This window comes from Dromiciops gliroides, chromosome 1 (genome assembly GCF_019393635.1).
Source record: "Dromiciops gliroides isolate mDroGli1 chromosome 1, mDroGli1.pri, whole genome shotgun sequence".
Classification (NCBI taxonomy): domain Eukaryota; kingdom Metazoa; phylum Chordata; class Mammalia; order Microbiotheria; family Microbiotheriidae; genus Dromiciops; species Dromiciops gliroides.
The window spans coordinates 631,841,262-631,857,354 of record NC_057861.1 but is presented as its reverse complement, the minus strand read 5'-3'; the positions used below and the strand labels follow the sequence as shown (position 1 = coordinate 631,857,354).

The 16,093-nt window shown below is 46.0% G+C and overlaps 1 protein-coding gene and 1 long non-coding RNA gene across 2 annotated transcripts in view; one reads left to right on the top strand and one right to left on the bottom strand.

Moving 5' to 3' along the window:
* Positions 1 to 825: 825 nt before the first annotated feature.
* On the top strand, positions 826 to 3,590 carry LOC122728644. The gene is made up of 3 exons (XR_006353307.1): positions 826 to 916; positions 1,740 to 1,847; positions 3,333 to 3,590. It is a non-coding gene; the product is annotated as an uncharacterized LOC122728644 (long non-coding RNA).
* Positions 3,591 to 7,963: 4,373 nt separating this feature from the next.
* Positions 7,964 to 16,093, bottom strand: part of NPW (neuropeptide W) — a 33,251-nt gene continuing 25,121 nt past the window's right edge. Inside the window, exons 2-5 of the mRNA XM_044000145.1 lie at positions 9,780 to 9,926; positions 9,484 to 9,598; positions 8,841 to 9,343; positions 7,964 to 8,302 (exon numbers count right to left, since the gene is read on the bottom strand). Coding sequence (XP_043856080.1) covers positions 8,217 to 8,302; positions 8,841 to 9,343; positions 9,484 to 9,598; positions 9,780 to 9,926 — 851 coding nt within the window. The 3' untranslated portion in view covers positions 7,964 to 8,216. The remainder of the gene's footprint in view (positions 8,303 to 8,840; positions 9,344 to 9,483; positions 9,599 to 9,779; positions 9,927 to 16,093) is intronic.

Sequence of the window (16,093 nt, the reverse complement as noted above, 5' to 3'; positions counted from 1 at the left end):
GTGTGTCTAACAGAGCCTGAGAAAAAACTAGCAGCTCCGCCCTTCCTCCGCGACAAAAAAAACTGACCTCGGGGCGCCCCCTGGAGGTCGCTGTCCAGAGTGTGCAAAGTCCATACCCTCCTCCCTCCCTCACTGTCCCACCTCCTCTCAATGGAGCCCAGGGCCATAAGCCCTAGCCTCCTTCCCACCCCTGCTACCTCCCTTTCCCCTCAGCCTCAGGGACCAAGGAGGAAATTCATCTGGGAGTTTCTTCCTGGCTCAGTCAGGGCCATTGTGCCTGTGATCGGGAGGGGAGGGAGTTCGGGACAGACTGGGTGGGGGCTTGGGAAGTTCTCTGGATCCAGGAGGGGGAGGGGTGGGAGCAGCATCCTCCTCGGCCAGCCGCCGCCCCTGGGACAGATCGGGTTTTGCTCAGGCTATGGAACTCCTTGAAGAGAAAACAGAAATCAATCCCCAGCGCCCTAATCCCTCCATCTCTGGAGAGAGGGACTCAGACCTGGGACATAAATAACCCATGAATAATCGGGACTATTTTTTAAAAAGTAAGACTCTAATCTAGACAACAAAATCATTTCAGTAAAGAAGAAACTCTAGATTGTAAACCTATTTATTAACATTGCTTAATTTTAAAAATTCTATAATCAAATAAATCATCTGTTTTCCTCTTGGCCTTTCTGCGGCTTTGCTGTTTGAGAAGCTAGAAAATACTTTTGTGATCCACTTAAATCTGAACTCCCGTTTCCTTTCTCATCAACTCTTCTGTCTCTCTCCTGGAGTCTGAAGATATGAAGGTTATCTCTAACTCCTTTCCCCTCACCTCCCCAACAGGTCCTCCCCTTACCAGTCTTGGACTGGCTCCAAGTGGAAACCAGGAGATGTTAAGAAAGTCAGATTGGAGACAATCAGAGACGTTAATGTAAGAATAAATCCAGCCAAGTGCAACTGGACCCTCTAAGCTTGGCGCTTCCTTTTGTTTGATGTGACTTCCCTTCTTTTTTTTTTATATTAAGTGAGGCAGTTGGGGTTAAGTGACTTGCCCAGGGTCACACAGCTAGTAAGTGTTAAGTGTCTGAGGCCGGATTTGAACTCAGATACTCTGACTCCAGGGCCGGTGCTCTATCCACTGCGCCACCTAGCTGCCCCATGACTTCCCTTCTTAATTCCTTAGTAAGCTATTGCCTACCTGAATGCTCTTGGGTAAGTCATTTCTCTCTGAGCTTCAATTTCCTCATTTATAAAATGAGAAGGTCATATTAGGCTAATATTTAATAATACTAGGTCACCTCTAATCTAATAATAAATCACACCTTCATTTAAAAGTCTCCTTTAGGGGGCAGCTAGGTGGCAGGTAGGTGGCACAGTAGATGAAGCACCAGCCCTGGATTCAGGAGGACCTGAGTTCACATTTGACCTCAGACACTTGACACTTACTAGCTGTGTGACCCTGGGCAAGTCACTTAACCCTCACTGTCCCAGAAAAAAAATAAAGTCTCCATTATAATGGGACAGTACCTGAGCTGAGGACCACACTGTGGTGCTAGAGCCAGCTCAAATTAGCTCACAGAGCTAATTAGTTAAAATTTGTTAAATTAATTAAATTTTCCAAAATTAGCAAAAGCTACAAATCAAGGCTTAATTTGTTGTTGGATTGTCTAGACTTAAGAAAATGATGGTGAAAATGTTAATAATGTAGATTAAATGTAAAAGTGTGTCCCTGTAACAATCTTTTTTTCCTCCAGAGAGCCAGTTGCCTAAATATTTACCAGCGTACTCCTGACTGAGAGAAAGGTAAAATTTAGAGAGCCAGTTGCTAAATATTTACCAGCGCACTCCTGACTGAGAGAAAGGTAAAATTTCTGTCCTCTTTGATATTAGAAAGACTGGGGATCTGGAAACCCTGGAGACCAGTATAAACAAATCAGGTCTCCTTCACTTACTAGAGACTTCTTTTACTGGGGTTGTCTGATCCCCTGCAGAGATGAGAATTTCCTAAAACTGAAGGCTACCATTAACTTTTTACCTTAGTGCCTCTAATTAATGACTGTTAGGACTAAATTAATTTTTTTTCAATTTCAAGGCCAAGCACATACATACACACACACACAAGTAATAAAATATTTCAAATAACAATTACAGCAAAGAAGAATGTTCAGAGCTAAGCTACAAGGGGGGGTGGTATTTATGATGATCCTATCGACTCTGTGTTGTTTGTCCATTTCTCTTTCTATCTCGAATTTTTCAGCAACCCATACCCAAAACCTGCTCCCCCTTTCTCCTAGATAGTTTGGAGGTACTGACAATTCCCCTTCTTTTAACCATACTTCCCCTTTCTAATCATAAAGTAGGTTCAATGAATGGATTTATTAGCATGCATTTGTTACACTACATACCAAGCACTGTGCTAAGTTTTGATCCTCTTATTTGATCATATTCATGGAACAGAGCAAGAGTACAATTTTAAACAGAACATTAACACCCAGGTACCATCTACAAAATCTTTGAAATCCAGTTCCTTATATCTAGGCCAAGACTGGTGGCAATCAACAGCAGATCAGGATTAATGTGTTAGGGAGCCAGGAAATCTCTCAGAGGAAGGTCTGGGCTTCTTTTGGAAATGCCAATTCCATCTCTCCTAGGTTTTTTTTTTTTTTTTCCGGTGAGGCAGTTGGGGTTAAGTGACTTGCCCAGGGTCACACAGCTAGTAAGTGTTAAATGTCTGAGGTCGGATTTGAACTCAGGTCCTCCTGACTCCAGGGGCCCGGTGCTCTATTCTAATAGCTGCCCCTATTAGGTATTTCTTTACACAACCATCTTTCACCTTGAGTGTTCTCCTTCTTTCTCTATGCCTATTAAGATCCTCCAAGGACCTGCTCAAGTACCACTCCCTCCAGAAAAGTCTTCCTGATTGGTACAATTTGTTCTAATCTCCTCCCCTGAGATCTTACAGACTCATACTGTCTACACTGCATAATGTAGCCCTGACTCACACATTCTCATGTGTATTCTAGAACTCAAGTATATTCTATAATTCTCTTGCTCTAAGAATGTGAACTCTCTTTGAGGAAAAAAATGTCATCTTTCCAGAACTTTGGGGGTGATCCAGGTGTTCTGATTTTGAAGGTGATGGGGGAAAAAGGTCATTTATATATAATAGTTCTATCCCATTCCCTACTTTGAACAGAAGAAAAAAGAAGCTAGTTGAATTATTATGAGTGGAATACTGCTAGTCTACTACATTTCTTTTAATGAGTTTCCTTCCAACATTATATCTGATTTTGCATACAAAACCAACTTCTATTTATATGTTGTTTCTGCATCCATTTAACCTGAAGGCTACACCCTACATCAAGGGATTCTCTGGGTTACCATCTACTAACAACCACAGCTCATGGGCCCCTGTCTCCAATCAAGAGATGGAGTGTCTTGTTCGAGGAACAAAAAAGGAGGCCAATGTCATTAGACTGAAAAGAATATGATGGCATATAAGGTGTAAGAAGACCAGAAAGGCAGAGGGAGACAGGATATTTTGGTTAAAAGTAAGGAAGAATTATCTAGCAGAAAGTTGCTTAGTGCCCCTGAAATTGTAGCTTACCTATAAATGGAAGAGGATACATAACTGCTGGGAATAAAGGCTGTTTGATGCCAGGGATATTAACTGTTTCTCTTGAATAATTAACCAAAAGTCAGAGGCAGAGGGTTGGACCAAGTGACCTTTTGGAGAGCAGAACTTAACTCTGTAAAAAAGAAAAGTCAATATCCAGGAGCCAGGAGGCACTGTGAAGCCCCCCTCAGTCTTCCTACCTTGGGTGCATGGGTGGAGTGGAGGAAGTATGGAGAAGATAGAAGTGGAAATGACTTTTTAGAATCCTCTTTATTAAAAAAAATCCTCTTTATAGGTCCAGCATAGGAATCGGCCTCTAGACCCCATCTCTGGTTGTGTTTTGTACCTTCCCTCAAGTTCTTATCTGGGTGTTCTGGGCCAGAGTCTTCCAGGCCAACAAGTGCAAGAGAAAGGGTTTTTCTGAGCATCTTAGAATGCTAATGACTTACTGTCCCCAGGGACAGATCCAAAGGCTTCTCTCCCACCCCCAAAGGCTAAAGGATAGGAAGGGAGAAGTTAATGGGAGTTTCCCTTCCCCTACCAACCTGGGAAGAGCAGGGAGAGGGTGGGGGCAAGGATGGATGAGAAAAGGGGCTTAAAGGGGCTTGGCTCCTTTGTGCAGACTAAATCAGAGAAGATGGATGAAAGAGCAACTCCAAGCCTCTGTAGATTTGAGCCACTGAGTTTGGTATCCCCTTTTGCTTTGATCTGAGCTTTCCCTTAATCCCCTACCATAGTCTAGTTTATAATTCCTAGTGTTTGGGGGGATGGGGAGGGGACATGTGTGAGGAGGTTAAGAGAACAACATGCTCCATCTTCAAGGAGGCCAAGAAGATTGAGGCTAGGAACCCTGAGAATTGGGGGTCTTTTTTTGAAGCAGCTGAAGGAATGGGGCAGCCAAGTAAGAGGAGAGCAGTGGAGTGAGCTAAACCAAACTGAAATCAAGTCAATTACAGCCCTTTGTAAACTGAATTCACTGTACAAATGTTAGGATTTTTTGGGTACTTGTCCGACAGGAAGAGACAACACAGCAGAGAAAGAGACTGTGTAGAAAAGGAGAGACACAAGAACCTAGACAGCAGACAACGCTCATAGACAGTCACATATAGATAGAAAATCTCTGAATCTCAGAGCTGGTAGGGAACTTAAGGGTCATCTAGTCAAAGTCTAGAATAAGGATCCTCTAGTCTAGCCTGAATAAGGATACCCCTCTAAAACATATCTAGCCAGTAATTATCCAGCTTATCCCATCTTGAGTAGTTGTACACATTTACCAAAACAGGGAATCCCTTGATCTGCTGAACTAGGGCACCTTCCAGGGAGCCAGGCATGTGTACTTTGGCTCCATGGTGAGGGACCAGTGGCTCCTGGGAAGAGAGTCTGGAAATCAAATAAAGCAAGGCTGAAACCAGATTAGATGAAGTATGTGGTGTGAGGCACTCACCCATCAGGACAGAGAGGCAAGAGCTCTGGAGGGGAGAGGGTTAATTCTTTCAGGTCATGGTCTATGATCCAAGCAGCAAGCAGTTTACCCTTCACTTGGAATACTCCCTTCTAGAAATTCTACCATCTTTCAAGGCCAAGTTCAGGTGCCACCTCTCCAGAGGATTTTCTCTGATTCTCCTCAGCAAAGTAGTATATCATCTCTCTATCCCTAGCCCCATAATTCTCATTTGTCATATCCCAGTGCTTTGTTCATATTTTGAGGATCCATGATGTCAAGAGAGGCAGTGTGGGGTAGTACCTGCAGTCTCATTGCTCTAGGCATCTGTTATGGAGAAATTGGGGTGTTGAGGTTTCTTAGGAATTCCTCCAGGGGACAGCTAGGTGGCGCAGTGGATAGAGCACCGGCCCTGGAGTCAGGAGTACCTGAGTTCAAATCCATCCTCAGACACTTGACACTTACCAGCTGTGTGACCCTGGGCAAGTCACTTAACCCCAATTGCCTCACTAAAAAATAAAAAATAATAAAAAAAGAATTATGCCCTCTTGCACACAAATCCAATTAGAATAAAATAATATTTTATTTAGGCCCTAAGGAAAGGAAACCAAAAGAGAAGTCCTTGGACTTCTCATGGGGAGAAGACATGGCACAGAGGCGTGGTTCCCTGAGATACCTATTTCCCCAAGCAGAAGACAAGCAAATCCTATTATAGAGGACCAATGGTGGTCCGATGGGGTGATCATCTGACTGTGGAAAGTTCCCTTATTGGGGGAGGACTATCCCCCACTGGTGGTGGTTGGGAAAGTTTGTCGGGAGGCAGCTCTGATCTCTGGAGCCATCTCTGTCCCCCTCATGCCACAAAGGCAGCAGCCATGCCCAATGGACCTATCTCTCCTGTTTCAAGGTGTCCTCAAGGAGAAGACCCGTGTCAGCTGGCCAGGTTAAACTTCAATAGTCCTACCCCATTACACAACTATCTAAGATTACAAATTACAGAGAAGACACAGACTTGCATCATTGAAGGAGTTTCCTCCCTGGGAGTTTTACATCCCAATGAAATGGGTCCAGTCCTTGTCTCTACACTTATACAATGAAGTAAATGGGTAGATCCTCCACCAGTGCAGGTTACAACCTCCTTCACAATCTAGTAAATGGTCTCCATGAGCTGTTGGGGCAGAACAAAACCATCACTTGGTGATCTTTCCTATGTTGATGAATGAATTTGAACTTAGCTAGGCTGGTCCTCCAGACTGGGCTGTCCTCACAGTCTTTTCAACTTGGTGGGACCTGCCTGGAGGTTTCTCTCTGCTATTAGAGGCTTAAAAAACCCAAACTTAGCCCTCAGCCAACATGAGACGGAGGAAGGTCTTTTCCATCCCCAGTAGGTACCAAATAAATGTTTGCGGAATGGAATCATTGCATATAGCCAGGATCATGGCACAGCACTGATTCTGGAGTGGGAGAATCCAGGTTTGAATCCTGCTTCTGACTTATCTGGAGCAAATCACTTCACTTTCTGGGGTCTCAGTTTCCTTATCTGTAAAATGGGGTTAGAGGAGGAAGGGCCTTTAAGGCCTCTTCCAGTTCTAGATTTATGATTTTATGAGCTACACCTATGTTTAATCCTTCCTACTGGACTGTGAACTCCTTGTGGGCAGGGCCTGGGTCTTTCCAAAGACCAAGCCTCATTCATATGCATTCCCTACCCCCACCCCCACCCCCAGTGTAGCCCAGCAAAAGGACTCTGCACACAACAGGTGTTCAGTGGAAGTATTTAGTAAATGAGGAAAGAAGTGAGGGTACAAGAAGCCTTGCTGGCCGGATGAGATGGACACAAGCCAATAAGCACTGGGCTCAGCCTCAGTCTTGCAATCTCTACTTTCAGATTCCTTGTTACTAGGTAGCCGATTTAATTCTGCCATGAGCTCGCCCCCTATAGATCAAGAGGCTTCATTGTCTAAATCTCATCCCGAAGAGCTGGGATCAAGGCACCAACTCCTCAAGCATATTTTGGTGAGGATGCAGCGCCCTCTTCTGGAGTTTCTGGACGATAGTGCGAGACGAAACAAAAATGTCCCTGAATTTTAAAGGGGAAAAGAGAGTGAAAAATACCCAGGGGAGTGAGCTGTCTCTCCTTCCAGTGCTGCCCCTAAGTGTCAAAAGGAGAGTAGGGTGACATGGGAGACATTATGGGGATTCGTTAGCCAAGAATTTACTAATTACCTGCCCTAATAGCCAGTAGAGGACCCTAGGGAATAGCTTCGACTAATCCTAGGAGAGAGTTTCTCTCTTCAACTGGGTGGTTTGCTCTGGTAAAGGAAGACTCAATGGAGCTGAGATCCAGAGACAGAAAGCTCGGCTCTGATTACATAAATCGCTGCTTTTGAGTAACTCTAAGAGGCTTAGAGGTATAGACCTTTCTAGGGGGGAACAAAGAGGGAAAATTCACTCACCTGGGAAGATGCCACCCCTAGGTTCCCTCCAGATCCTCTATCCAGTTTTTAGGCCTCTGCCCTGATTCAAGGGGTTCCAGGACAGGCAAACCTAGTCCCTGTTCCTTTGACTACCCTCTCCATCCCCCTCCTCTGGTTCAGTTTAGAAATGGAAAGAGAGCCAACAAGCATAAACGGGGATAGGTGGGAGGAGAAGCAGTAATTCCCAACCTAACCACTGCCCTGAGGAAGAGTTGGGAGAGGGGAATCGATTCTCCCAGGGAAGAGGGGAAATCTGCAGAGGAGGGGGCGGGAGCTGATGACATTTACCAGAACACAGCTCTACTATTTGCACTGAAGGGCAATATACCAAAGTACACAAGGGACTGGGAAGAAAGGAAGAGCTCTGGACTCCTTCCCCATTGGCCTCATCCAGAACCAGCTGTAGGGGTGGGGGTGAGGGGGAAGCAGCAAAGCAAGGTCAGGTGCGTTTTAAATTGTCATTTTTAATGAGAGCAGATTCCTCCAGTGAGACAGGGAAGATACACAGACTCCAACGAAAAGGCAATGGTTCTGCAAAGGAAAGGGAGAAGGCAAGGGAAGTATAACTGGGGACCCCAGTGAGTACCAAGTCGTTGTCCCTGAGGGTTCTGTGGTCTGCCTGCTCCTACCCTCTCAACCTCTAGCCCACAAAACGCTGCAATGCCTCTGGAATACAGGTCCTGGGATCTGGAGACATTCAAAGCTGGAGGCAGGAAGAGGTCGGTAGGCTTTGCAATGCCACGGTCGATGGAGGGCACAGGTGTTGTCTCCTCTTCGAAGGCTCTGTAAGGGAAGTAGCAAAGAACTTGAGCTGAGTAAGGATGGGAAGACCCATGTGCCCCGCCCCTCCCCCAGAGAGGAGGGAGAGGATTTCTCTGGGGACCTGCTTCCAAACATTTACTTCAAATCTCCAAGCCGCCTCCTCCCCAAAGCCCCAGTCTCCAGGTATCCCCGTATCTTCTGTCTTTGGTAAGTCTAGGGCTCAATCAACCCTAAACATACATGGGACACTTGGACAGGCAGGCTCATGTAGACACATTCAACTGACCCAGACATATCCCTGGGGTGAATTGGGGCTGCATTCACCCTTGCTCACACTAAATACACACAGTCACCCTTTCACAGGGTCAGGAAGCAACAAACATACTAACAATCCTCCGGGGCCAGGCTGCTCCCACCCATGGCCCCTGCCTCCGACACTCCCACCTCCCATCCCAGCCTCAAGCACTTGGCCGGCGGGGATGAGGATCCAGATACTAGAAGTCTCGGATCTGGCCCCCGGGGGCTCCCGCAGGTGCACGGTCCCTGAGCCATTCCTCACCAACAGCACGACTCGAACTCAGGGTCCCTGTCCGGTGTCCTCCTCTTAGCTCCCTGCGGTTCCTGCGCCGCGCCTCCCCGGGGTTTCCCCGGACACCGGCCAAGAGCGTGGTCCAGGCGGGAGGGTCGTCGGTCCAAGCGGAGAGCTCCCGGTCCGCGTCTCTGTTTGCTTGGCCCGGGCTCGATGCCACGGTGCGGCGCCACAGGTACGGGGAGCGGCGGAGGCCCATGAGCAGCCCCGAAGCCCGGCCCACTGTGTGGTAGCGGGGGCTCGCCACGTGCTTGTACCAGGCGCCAGCCGGCGAACTCAGCAGCAGCAGCAGCAGCAACAGCGGCAGCAGCGGTGGCCTCCAAGTCACCCCGGGAGTGGCCGACGGCCCTAGCCCGGCCCTACCCAGGAGGCGCGCCAGGGCTTCGGTTCCTCCTCCCCCAAGCACCAGTGAACTCGGCTCGGGACCTGCACGCAGACTGGGCTGCAGCCGCCGCGGAACCAAGGAGTGAAGCCTGGGGGTGGCCTAGGTCGGCAAAGGGGTGCACCTGGGTGCTGCCTTGGGTGCTCAGAGAATGAAGCTAGGGGTTTTCTCGGGCTCTGCAGGGGGTGCGCTTGAGAACTGCCTTGGCTGGGGAGGAGGTGAGACAGAGACAAGCTCGTCTCCGGGATCCCCCGGAGGTGAACTTGGGAGCCGTCGTAGGCACGGAGTGAGGCTAAGAGCTTCCTGAGAGCAACAAGGAATGCGCTTGGGAGCTTCCTGGGGTTTGCTGGAATAAGTCTGGGAGATGCCCGGGGTCGGCAGAGGGTGCAGCCTGGAGCTGCCTCGACTCAGCAAGGGATCTCTTCCAAAGCCGGCTAGGGTCTGCTGAGGACCTCACCCGGGGCCGGCTTGGGTCTAAGCTTGGGTAAGGGGTTCAGCTACGGTCTAGTCAGGGTCGAGTTGGTCACCGTCTGGGGGGTCGGGACCGGGATTTCGATGCCAGGGATCAGACTGCTTCTGCAGCTCCTGGTGCTGGAGCAGCCTCAGGTGACAGGAGGGTAGCAGAAGATGCCTGTCTGTATAGGATCGGGTTCCACTCAACTTATAACTGAGCGCTGAAGGGGGGTGGGCACGGCAGTAGAGGCACGCCCCCCTCCTGCTGTCTCTTCTCTACTATCTTCTCGCGTTTGGAGTCTCACTCTGGGAGATGAAGAGTCGCCTAGGGGTTTGGGGGATATTCTAGAGAGGCGAGGTGGAGGAGGACCTGGAAGGGGAGGTGGACGGCTCGTTCTCTCTCTCTCTCTCTCTCTCTCTCTCTCTCTCTCTCTCTCTCTCTCTCTCTCTCTCTCTCTCTCTCTCTCTCTCTCTCTCTCTCCCTTCCCCTCCCTCCTCCTCCTCCTCCCTCTTCTTCTTCTATCTCTCTCTCCCTCCCTCCTCCTCCTCCTCCTCCTTCTCTCTCTCTCCCTTCCTCTCCTTCCCCCTATCGTCCTCCTTCTCTCTCCTTTTCCTCTTCCGTTGCGCCTCTCATTCTTTCCAGTGTTGATTTCTTTTTTGTTGTTGCTTTTGGGTTGGTTTTTTTTTGAGGGGCAATGGGGGTTAAGTGACTTGCCCAGGGTCACACAGCTAGTGTCAAGTGTCGAGGTCACATTTGAACTCAGGTCCTCCTCAATCCAAGGTTGGTTCTTTATCTACTGCGCCACCTAGCTGCCCCCTCCAGTGTTGATTTCTTAATCTTAAAGGGCTCAGTTCTCCCCTTCCTCCCTCCTCTTTCCAGTCCTTAAACTTGGGAGAGGTTGGATTTCTCCGAGGCACCGAACCTGGTCCTCATCCCCTTCTCCTGACTGTCATGATTGTAGTTATGGCGCCACGTGGCCCTTTGCTTCTACTCCAGACACTTGTAGTTCACAAACTGCTGACTACACAGTGCTCTAGCCTTCAGATAGTCAAAGACCTAGGCTGTTAATTTGAATCAAACATTGGTTAGGGAGTTAGGATGTCCTATACAGCTTACTATGTATTACCTATAATTCTATATGTAATAATGTAATTATCACTTAATGCAATGCAACTACATAATAATACATACTATGTAACATATTACATGTACTATATAATATGTACTATGTAATATACTATGTCATCTATACTGTGTAATTTTATGTAGTCCTGTCTTTCTCTGGGTCTTGATTTTTTTCATTTGTGAAATGGGAAGATACTAAACCTACCCTTAGTTTTGAGTTTAGGAATTCCCTCTAAGTCCTCTAGGGGCTCCTCAGGACAGAGGTGTTGAGCTACCCTGCTAGATCATTTCTCAGGGCTGTTCACTTCATTCAGTTCTGGACATTTTCCTTTCAAGTTAAGTCAGTTTCTCATAATGGAAAATGCTTTCCACACCCAGAAAAAAGAACTGTGGAACATGAATGCAGATTGAACCATACTATTTTTTTTTTGAGGGACAATGAGGGTTAAGGATTTGAACTCAGGTTCTCCTGAGTCCACTGCGACACCTAGATGCCCCCACTGAACCATACTATTTCTACTTTCTGGGATTTTTTTCTTTTCTTTTTCTTTTCTTTCTTTTTTCTTTTCTTTTGTTTTTTTTTAGTTTTTTCCCTTTTGTTCTAATTCTTCTTTCACAACATGACTAATGTGGAAATATGTTTAATGTAATTGTACATATACAACATATCAGATTGCTTGCCATCTTGGGGAAGGGGGAGGGAAGGGAGAGAGGGAGAAAAATTTGGAACTTGAAATCTTATAAAAACGAATGTTGAAAACTATCTTTACATGTAACTAGAAAAAAAATAAAATACTATTAAAATTGAAAAAAATAAAAAATATTTTTTAAAAATATCAAGTTAAGTCTATTTCCCTCAGACTTAGTCACTGTCCCTTTTAACCATGATGCATCCCCATGATGCATCCCTCTTCCTGGCAGGATGTTGTTGACTAAGAACATAGATTCAAAAAGACACCTTGCAGTGTATCTGAATGAAGAGTCCATGGCTCGGGCCACAGCTACCTCCTTTCCCAAGGGAAGGGCCTACAGGGAAGATGCCACCACCAGTTCAGTCCTCAAACTCCTCTGCTGAATTCTGGCCCAATGACAGCATCAGCATCATTGGGATGGGAATGGAAGCCAGGAGTTTCAGGGCACATGGCTGCTTTGGGGCCTGTAGTTTGCAAAATGTTTCCTCCCTAGGCCCTAGTCTCTCAGAATGTGTCACCAAACACCCCCTCTTCTACATAGCTCCTGCCTGACACAGCTATCTGTCACCTGCCTCAGGGAAAAGGAGTGCTATTGAATGACTCCAATATTGATTCTGGGCCAGAAGTCCCGGGGACCAATTAGTCCCTGCCTACTGCTCCTCAACCTGACATTCTAAAGGTAAGGGTGTGGGTGAGAGGGGCAGGAGGGCAGTGTGTGGAGAAGAGGGAAGAATTTTGTCCTTGGGTTCCCTGGACAACTTTGCTAGATTGAAGTCCCAACTGAAGAAAGAGCTCTTCTTCAGTTCACCCCGCCCCTCAACACACACACATACACCCTAGTCAGGCTCAGGGAAAATAAAACAATTCAGCATATCAAACTGCGTTAAAACAAAATCCCAAGTGTTAGATCTGTTACATGGAGGGGAGCAAAAGCTGTAGACAGACATCAGCCTCAGGCTATTACACAAGCAGATACTTACATACACAAAACACAGGCAGCTAGCCAGACATGGAGAGACATAGAGAGATTCACAGAACTATACTGACCACATCATGCTGGCCCTGTACACACACACACACACACACACACACACACACACACACACACACACACACACTTATCCTTTCCTTTATACTTCTGCACTAGATCTTGTGACTGCCTCCTTCTTTCCACTTCCTTCCTAGTTTAAACCCTCATTGTTTCTCCTGCTGCTGCTGCTGCTAGGAAGACCCTACTGATCCCTTGACTAGCACAAGAATTTTGACCAGGGGCAGCTAGGTGGCACAGTGGATAGAGCACCGGCCCTGGATTCAGGAGGACCTGAGTTCAAATCCAGCCTCAGACACTTAACACTTACTAGCTGTGGGACCCTGGGCAAGTCACTTAACCCCAATTGCCTCACACACACACACAAAAAAAAAAAGAGGGAAAAAAAAAAGAATTTTGACCAGCTCTATTTCTGACCTGGCTCAATACCCCTCTTTATGCAGCCTGATGACCATATTGGTGCTAGACTTCGTGTCAACACCCAATCAGCTTAGCTTACCGAAGTTCAAAACTCCTGAGCTCAAACAATTCACCAATTTAAGCTCTTTAGTACAGTCCTGGATGGAGGACTGAGTTAGGAGCCATCACACCCTTACCCATCCTCTTTTGATTGTCTTCCCTACAACTATTCTCATCCTCTCTTCAATCCATCATTCCACAGCTACCAAAGTAATTTTTGCAATACAAAGTACATCTAAGCACATCACTCATCTGTTAAACACAAATCTTCAATGGCTCCCTATTGCCTATAGAATAAGATTCAGACTCAGGATGGCACCCAAAGACCTCCACAATTTGACTCCCAACCTGCCTTTTCAATGTTATCCCCCCTCTAGAATCCTTGGTTCCAACCAAAATAATCTCCTAACGATCCCCTTGCTGACACTATCCCCCCTGCCCGAAATGTATCACTTCCAGAGGACTAAGCTAGAGGACCACTAAGCTTCCTTCCAGTTTTGGTTATATAATTCTACCCATCAATCAACAAGCAAACTTCTTGTGCTGGTCACTGTGAACTGGAGAAGCCTGAAGATGAGATGATGCCAAAAACAAGGACTATTGGTCTGGGAGTCAGGGGACCTCAGTCCTGGTTTTGGTTCTGCCAAAATCAATGTGTGATTTTGGGCAAACTGCTTTCTCTCTCGGAGCCTCAGCTCTCCCACTTAGAAAATGAAGGCAATGGTCAAATGATTTCTAAGGTCTTTTCCAACTCTGATATCCTATTCTTTTTTTTTTACTTAATAGCATTTTATTTTCCCCAATTACATGTTTTTTGGGTTTTTTTGCTGGGCAATGGGGGTTAAGTGACTTGCCCGGGGTCACACAGCTAGTAAGTGTCAAGTGTCTGAGGCCAGATTTGAACTGGGGTACTCCTGAATCCAGGGCTGGTGCTTTATCCACTGAGCCACCTAGCTGCCCCTCCCCAATTACATGTAAAGATAGTTTTCAATATTCATTTTTGTGAGATTTTGAGTTCCAAATTTTTCTCCCTCCCTCCCTTCCTTCTCTTCTTCCCAAAACAGCAAGCAATCTGATATAGGTTATATATGTACAATCATGTTAGACATACTTCCACATTAGTCATTTTGTGAAAGAAGAATCAGAACAAAAGGGAAAAACATGAAAAAGAAAAAACAAAATGAAAATAGCATGCCTCAATCTGCATTCAGACTCCATAGTTCTTTTTCTAGATGCAGAAAGCATTTTCCATTTGACATCCTATTCTAAGGTTAAAAATGAAAGTTGCAGAAAAGAGTGGGGCTAATGTTTGGTGAAACAAAGTCCCAAAGAAGACAGAAATAGAAGAGGAGGAGTTAACCTTGGAAAGAGCATCACCTCATTCTCTGAGACAGTAAAGGAAGAAAAAATTAAGATACAAAAGTTCTGAGGTCAGGATAAGAAGAGAGGGTATGTCCTAATGTATGTATAGTGGTCCTAGGAGAGAATTAAGAACAGGAGGGAAGCCCCACTGCCCCACCTCCTCCCACTTTCAAGGACCTTAGGGAAGTTGTATATTGCCTACAGCAGAGCCCGGAGTGAACTCCGAGTAAATCCATTAGCATCAAGTGCTCACCCACCACCACTCTTCACTGACAAAGGGCCTCTCCTCACCCTTTCCTACTGCCTTTGGGATACAGAAACCTTTTTGAGAGTGTATGATTTGAGATGATGGGTTGGGGCTGGTGAGGAGGCCAGAAAAGAGACCATCTCGAAGTAATTATAGATAGCACCCCTACCTCCCTTTTGGCTGATTATTAGTATTTCAATGGTCCATTAGTGTATTTTTGATAATCCATCATCATCCACTACATTTGAGTGGGGCCCTTTCTCCTTTTGTTTTTGTTTTTTTGTTGTTATTAAAAAAGTTGTTCACATTTTCCTTCTTACTTAGATTTTGTGAGACAGAATATTCTATGACTCTGTGACTATGATATTGGTAGTGGAGGATAGGGGGAGAGACAAAAGAGTCAACAGCTTCTGGGAGCATCCATTCCCTTGGGAAGAGTAAAAATGTGAAATTGTAATTCCTCTTAATTTCTGAGAAATGTTTAGTCGCTTAGCTTGTCTTTTTTTTGCAGGCAATGGGGGTTAAGTGACTTGCCCAGGGTCACACAGCTAGTAAGTGTCAAGTGTCTGATGCCAGATTTGAACTCAGGTACTCCTGAATCCAGGGCTGGTGCTTTATCCACTGAGTCACCTAGCTGACCCCACTTAGCTTGTCTTAATACTTAATTTTATATCTTTTTATTTCATGCAATTGCTGGGAGACTGAGGTTTTTGATGGCTAAAATGCAAATCAAAGCATTCAAACTTTGCTACTGAAAGATGTGCATAATAAAGTCAAAATTTCTGCTTGGAAGGGTAGAGAACACTGACCTTGCCCCCAGATTCTACTTTTTGTTCTGGTCCAAATTTATATGTAACTAAGCCAGAAAGGATCTTAGGAGTGTGTCAGATTGTCTGAACCCTTTGCTAAATATCTGTAACTGAGGGTTGTGATCTCACGTGGGAACAGAAATCACAAAAAAGGAAAGGCTTGCTCTTAGCCTTCTACCTGGCTTTTGTTGGCTGGTTTTGGTGACTCTGACTAAAGAACTGTCAGCCTGCTCTAGTCAGAGGGAGGTTTGGGACAATATACCTTAGTAGACTAAGATGAGATTGGAGATATGGCCCAAAAAAGATTACAGTGCTAGAGGAGACTGTGTGACCAGCACACCCTACTGAAGCAATGTGGTCCATTGAAGAGTAGGCCTAGTAGAGATAAACTATGTCCTGTTAGGAAGAAGCCAAATGAGGTCAGTAAAGTGATGTACCTAGCAAGTTGCTAGTGAGAGCATTATGTCGATATCACCAGGAGACTTCAAAGGTCCTACTGTATTGTTGACATGAGTTGCCAACCTATGTCCCTACCTATGTGCTCCTCATATGTGAACTCTATGTATTCTCTCTCCATAATGTTGGATATTTGTGATAGTGTGCCTCGAATTTAAGGAGAGAATGTTCTTTGCAAATCTTATTGTT